Source organism: Podarcis bocagei (genome assembly GCF_964188305.1).
Source record: "Podarcis bocagei genome assembly, chromosome: 6".
Lineage (NCBI taxonomy): Eukaryota > Metazoa > Chordata > Lepidosauria > Squamata > Lacertidae > Podarcis > Podarcis bocagei.
Genome location: NC_138130.1, coordinates 43956114 through 43963031, shown reverse-complemented (window position 1 = coordinate 43963031; position 6918 = coordinate 43956114). Strand labels below are relative to the sequence as shown.

At 39.6% G+C, this 6918-nt stretch overlaps 1 protein-coding gene across 1 annotated transcript in view; it reads right to left on the bottom strand.

Annotated features, from left to right (window-relative positions):
• Positions 1–888: 888 nt before the first annotated feature.
• Positions 889–6918, bottom strand: part of POLA1 (DNA polymerase alpha 1, catalytic subunit) — a 180957-nt gene continuing 174927 nt past the window's right edge. The window contains exon 37 of the mRNA XM_081197774.1: positions 889–2086. Coding sequence (XP_081053900.1) covers positions 1923–2086 — 164 coding nt within the window. The 3' untranslated portion in view covers positions 889–1922. The remainder of the gene's footprint in view (positions 2087–6918) is intronic.

The window sequence follows — 6918 nt, the reverse complement described above, 5'->3', positions numbered from 1 at the left end:
GTTAAGAACACACAATAACTGATTTCTGAATGAACCATATATATATATACTATTAACAGCTGAATTAGATGTGACATGGCTGCCCAAGTCTGTTTATTTGTGTCAGCTCCACTCAACATGAGGATATAGGTTAAAATTTGCTTCACAATCAGTCCCAGGCTATTTAACAGTGTGAGAGGGATATTCTTAAATCCCTGAAATGTGTCACTGTGTCTGTATGTTGATGATGACCAAAGGTTTTTATGTCAATATATTAAGTTTGCATTCTGCCAGCAGATATGTGCTCCTGGCTCCCACCGCAAATTTCACCACCTCCAAGTTGAGACTGGTTTGGAACTCTCAGAGCTTGCATTTCATTCAATGTGCTTATTAGGTTGCTTTGTACTAGAATGCTGGCCAGAGTTATGAAGCAGATTCTATGTCCCCAATTTAAAGGAAGAGAGATGTTTTACACTATTCTACTAACTAGGAGGTATTGGATTACATTCAGGATTAAATTGCCTTATTTCAGAAGAGCATTGGGGAAGTATCCTAAAAATTTTGCTGTTTCAATGAGCAAGTAAACACAATTGAAAAAGGCTGTAGTAGCAATGTCACCAAAAGTGTATTCCTCCACCCCTGAAGTAAATACCGTATTTTTTGCACCATAACACTCACTTTTTTCCTCCTAAAAAGTAAGGGGAAATGTCTGTACGTGTTATGGAGGGAATGCCTACGGGTGGCATGCCTACGGATTTTCCTCCTCTAAAAACCACGTGCGTGTTATGGTCTGGTGCGTGTTATAGAGCGAAAAATACGGTAATTTAAAGATGAAGCAACAAAATGTGTAGTGTAAATTGATATCACTGTGATATCTCACTGATATGTTGTCGGCGCATACCACTGCAATTTTCTTACATTAGAAAACTTTATTATTTTCCTTTCAACAGTATAAAACTTTACACACACATTTAGAAAATACTTTAGCATGCACCAATAAAGGACGTTAAAATTTCTGTTCATTATTTTACTGGCGGTAAACAGATTAGACACCATTGTTAAATCTCTCTAAAAACTTTGCCTTGGCTTTATTTACTTTATACAGTATAGAAGTTACTTTTATTTGTTGGCTGAGGTGAGTTCCATTTTTATGTCTTGTTTCCATTTTCTCGCCACAGCAAGCACTGAAGTTTATTCTGTTGAACCCAAAGGAACCAAAGTGTAACATTTAGATATGTGTGTGTGGTATGAAGAATCTGCTGCATACATACAGTCTCCTTGCCCTGTACAAAAGTCAATTGGTGCTTTTGCATTCATTTCCATGTGGTTAGTCTGTGTCTTTACAGCACAATATTTATTGTTTGAATGAATACTGTTTTGTGGAAAAATTCCCTCAAATATAGGTTCAAAAATAAAGATCACATTAGAATCAAGTATTAATAGGAAGAATTTGGCTTTAGCATTGTTTTTTAACTGCTGTGTATATGATCATGAAGTAGATAAACTGTGAAAAGAGAAAACATTAGTGCTCCTACTGAGACCTCTACTAACCTCTTTTCCTGAAAGCACCTCTACTAACTACCCTGGAGCAAAGTCTAGGATCACTTACATTCCAGCAACTCTCACTGGGAATTATTCAATTAAAGAAGCTATTTCTCCACCCCTTTCTTCCCTTCTAGGTCCAGATATACAACAAATAGATATTTATTGAAAAGTAAGTGGTACAGGTGTTCAGTATATATACTGACTTTTAACATGACCTTTTAATATTTTTTACCATCGAATAAAGCCAATATTTGACGTATACTTGTGTGTTTTTAAACAAGATACAACAACACTAGTGTGTATCTGTAGATGGAAAACTAGAAATGAAAACAAGGAAGATATTTGCCTATAAAAGAGTCTACAAAAGCCTTTTGTTCCATTCTACCCACACACAGTGCTTAAATACTGGGATCTCCCACAGATTTTACTATATTGAATGTCTGAAAGAGTTTGCCGAGGTTCACTTCAGAGTAGCTGCTCACTGACAACCATTTGTCTACTGTGCTCTTCAGTTTTTTGTAGTTTTCCTTGGTTTCTTCCAGCATGTTGTTATTCACGCAACCTGTTGGGAGAGAGAAATAACAAATTGAAAGATCAGAAAAAGGAACTCATCATTTTATAGCCACTAATCCCAGGACACTCTGGCCTTTTAAAACACTCTGGTATAGGGTTACAGACTCTCAGAACCCAAATTTCCCAGACTTCTATTCAACATGCTTTTTTACTGAGCTTCCTCTTCTTCTGATGCTTACCTTTTTTCTTTTCTTTTTTTAAAAAAGTACATTGGTCAGCATGTTTAGGAGAGTGTCAGACTTGTTACTTACAAAGAGACTGAATCCAGCTCATCAGGGAATTAGTCAACCCACCTGTCATGCCCCAACTGAATTGGTGCTACACCTTCTGTCAGTAAATGTCAGGAAACACTGTTTGTCCATTAATGCTGAATAAATGGGGGTGGGAGGGGGAAGAGAAAGAGGACGAGGGAACAGTTTACCAGAACCAACAGATAGTAGCTTCTCTTTAAAGAGTTTAATTTTTTTAAAAAAGCAGAATGCTGCTTAATGGCATGGTTGCCTGGCAATCTGCTTTCTATGTACTGAACCCTCTTCATTGATCGGATTACTGAAAATATTTGCAATAATGCAGGATACTGGGAACTTGCCTTTACATGCCTATTACAAAGCACGTGGAAGTTACTGCAGAAAGGTATTCCCGGAAACTATTAAGATAAGATGCGCATTCTTCCCATATCTCAAACTTCAACTTTTTTTTTTTATTTTACAAGTCCATTTTAAGTAATAGGCCTGAATCAGAACATATGAAATTATCTTGATGCATTTTTTAATGTACAGTGGTACCTCAAGTTAAGAACTTAACTCATTCTGGAGGTCCGTTCTTAACCTGAAACTGTTCTAAACCTGAGGTACCACTTTAGCTAATGGGGCCTCCTGCTACTGCCGGAGCACAATTTCTGTTCTCATCCTGAAGCAAATTTCTTAACCTGAGGTACTATTTCTGGGTTAGCGGAGTCTGTAACCTGAAGCATCTGTAACCTGAAGCGTCTGTAACCCCAGGTACCACTGTACTTGTGTATTTACACCACTTGAAAAAATACTTGCAGATACTCCCCCTGTAAGTGTTGTGTGTATACTTTAAAGACTGTGCAAGTGCAGTGGAATAGCAAACATGTTCTGTGTTTTGTTTAGATTTCTAGGGAGCCTTGTTTGCTTCCCTGTCTATCTTAAAAAAACGAGTTAAAAAATAAGAATGCCAAAGGGAAGAAACACAGGTTGCACTGTTTATCCTTCTAGCTAATATAATGCACTCTGCAAGCAGCTCTCTAGGTTCTCAGATAGAAGCATTTTGCATCACCTGCTACCTAGTCCATTTAACTGGAGATGCCAGATATTGAACGTGGAACCTTCTGCATGCAAAGGCATATATGTTTGTTCTACCACTAAGCTAGGCTCATTTCCCCAAAGATTCCCCAAAGAACTTCAACATTTCATCATGTTTCCCCCACTAATAACTCAGAAAAAGTGCACAAATATTGAGTATAGTGAGTTTAAGCCAAAGGACTGCAGGTTACTTTTGTGCTGGGATATTTCAAGGGACTGAATTGTTTCAAGACATAGGAGCCTATAAGAGAAAAACAACATCACCACCACCACCAATTGCTTGGTAGCAAACATCTAGTTTGTGTTCTACTGAACAGATGAACTGATTGCAATTTGAATGTTTCTGCTGTTTTACTGAAGGTGTAAAATGGAGAAATAAGCAATTTAAAAAGTAGGAAAAGGGTCATATGACTAGACATTGTATTTTACTGAAAGAAAGAAATTGAGATGTGTGATCAATAGATCACTCACCGATAAGCTAGCACAGCATAATATTGAATAATATATATATATAACCACTGAACAAGAAAGGCTTCAGTTGAAATATCACCTTTGCTAAAGTCAGTAGTTGGTCTTAGCCAAACCACTATTGTCAGAGGCCAAATTTGCCATCTGCAATATGGGAGCGATAATACTGGCCCTTTTTAAAGGGTGTTAAGAGGATTAGCGAGATAATGCATGTTAAGTGTGTAGGTACATAGTTTGAGAGTCCTCTTAGATCTTGCTTTGTACTTAGAATCTCAGCATGGAGTCAGGAGTGCTTTTGCATAGCTTAGGCTGTACTTCATTCTTGGAGCAGCACCTGGTCACAGTCATACAAGGCTGGATTATTATAATAGGCCGTATGTGGGGCTACCTTCAAACTGTCCCTCTGCCCTTAGTAGTAGAATCTACTCTGTAAACTATCCTTCAATATTAAAAGTGCAAAACAGGCAGCACAGCAGATAAAGGACTGAATCCAGAATTCCATCAGTGGAGTTCTGGCCATAGAATGAGATGCTCTCCGATCTGAGCTCTCCCTTTTCCCCCACAGCCCTGTGTGATCCCTGAAAATGGGTTGAGGCACCCTCTGGAGCAGTGTGGTAGGTAGCACAGCAGTCTTCAGGAGGGCATGTTTGGATCCAACCTAATAAAAAAGCCAAGGGGATAACAAGTCTGGCCAGCGTGACAAGCTGCATCTGGCGAGTCAGCACAGCACACGGAACGCCGTTTACCTTCCCGCTGGTAAGCGGTCCCTATTTATCTACTTGCACCCGGGGGTGCTTTCGAACTGCTAGGTTGGCAGGTGCTGGGACCGAATGACGGGAGCGCACCCCGCCGTGGGGATTCGAACCGCCGACCATGCGATCGGCAAGTCCTAGGCACTGTGGTTTTACCCACAGCGCCACCCGCGTCCCTTCGCATATTAGACTAGGAAGTCAGAAAATCTTAAAATAAATTCTAACATTTTAAAATTCTTTTTAGTGGACAATTCTTAATCTTAATTCAAGGTTTTACTGAAAACTTAAAAGCTGTCTTACATGTATTTCTTTATAATGTTTTATTTCACTCTCGCTCTCAGGGTAATGTGGACGGCTTTCTGCTTCCCTTTTTTCTTAGCAGTCCTGTGAGGATGGTTAGCTTGAAAAAGAGTAACTGAGCTAGGGCCCCCCTGTTAACTTCATGGCTAAGTAGGGATTTGAACCTGACTCTACCCCACTGCTAGTCTAAAATCTAAAATTCTCTACCAAATGGGCAGTGCCCATTGCAGATATGGGAGTCCCAAATCCTGGAGCTTGAGAATGCCATGTAGTCAGTCTTAGTTCTTTCTCACTGCAAAATAAGGCCTGAAGAGGGTTTTGTTCTTCAGACAGCATACTCTCATTTCCTGCTAACTGGCTGCTTCTATTTTGTTGGTAAACATCTTTGCACCTATCACTTAGATATGAATCTAGTGTTCCTCTGATGTGTCCATACAGCTCTGCATGAGGAGATATTAGCCCGTTTACCAGCACCAAAGAGAATGGCCATTGGCCTGATCCAGTAGGTTCTTCTTATGTTCTCATTCTGCCATTAAGCCATTATCCCAAAGCATTAAGAGATCTGCTATCATTAAAGACATTGTTCTGGAGGTCCATTCTTAACCTGGAACTGTTCTTAACCTGAAGCACCACTTTAGCTAATGGGGCCTCCTGCTGCCGCCGCAGCACCGGAGCACAATTTCTGTGCTCCTCCTGAAGCAAAGTTCTTAACCCAAGGTACTATTTCTGGGTTAGCGGAGTCTGTAACCTGAAGCATCTGTAACCCGAGGTACCACTGTAATGTATTACTGAGCAAACAATATGATATTGTTCAAACCATTTTTAGTCCCATAGTCCAGGTACACGTGTGCACAATTGTAGACTAAGAGTTGCATCCAACACTGGTCTGCTCAAAATAAGACCCATATAAATGAATGAACCTAAGTAAGTCATGTGTATTAACTTCAAGGGGTCTACTCTGAGGAGGACTAGCAGTGAATACAACCCTACAACTGCACTCCTAAGTAAACTTAGTACAGACCCTGCTTTGGACTGCAGGGTTTCCCCTCTACTGTTTTCTACGCTCTACCTCTGTGTTTCTATTCTGTTTGACAATATCAAGCTACATTTTCTCTTCAATGGCTTCATATGGCTTTGCCATGTTTTATACAGCATGGATTTTGTGAACTGCATCTAAATATACACATTTACTCATATTAGATCTGTTAGTTATCGCCTTCGTTTTTTCCTTCCATCCCCCTTTTTATGCTATCTTAATTAGATTGTAAGCCCGTGAGAAGGGCTTTGTCTGTTTTATCTTTGTACAGTGCTTTCTTCTTAGGCACTGTATCAAATCATCACATCATCATCAAATTTACACTGGGAGACACAATTAAAAAGCGTTTCTGGTTATCGCTACAGGAGCTGCTCAGTTTTGTTCACTATATTTAAACATCAACGATGCAATCCAAACAGAAGTAAAATATAAATGGAAGGAAATTAAGCAACGGCTTGTATACAGAGAGTTATATGAATGTGTGCAAAGTGCTACACGCACAGAGGCTGTGTTGCCAGGTCCCCTCCTCCCGCAGTGACAGTCCCTTGAACATAATAAAATTACTCTGGAGAGCTCTAACCTTTGGGTGGTCATCTTAGCACACATGGGGAGCTGCTGCCAAAAAAAGGGGAAGGGGTTTGAAAAAGTCTTGTGCAGGGAACTTGGCTAAGATGTCCAAGGTAACCCCCTCTTAAAAACATTTAAAAATATTACTGCTACCGAGAGTCAAAATTAAAAAGAAAGAAATCTAATCAAGTGTGCTAATGGTAGAAAAATAAGGAACTATGTGAAATCAATGAGGGGATGTTTTAGTCTGAAATATAAAACAAAAAAGAGGATCTACAGTACAGTATTAAATTCAGACCACAGCTATATCTGCAGTATAGCAGTACTATGCATTTGAATGACAGAAGTGCATCCGATGACTGGGGAGAATAGA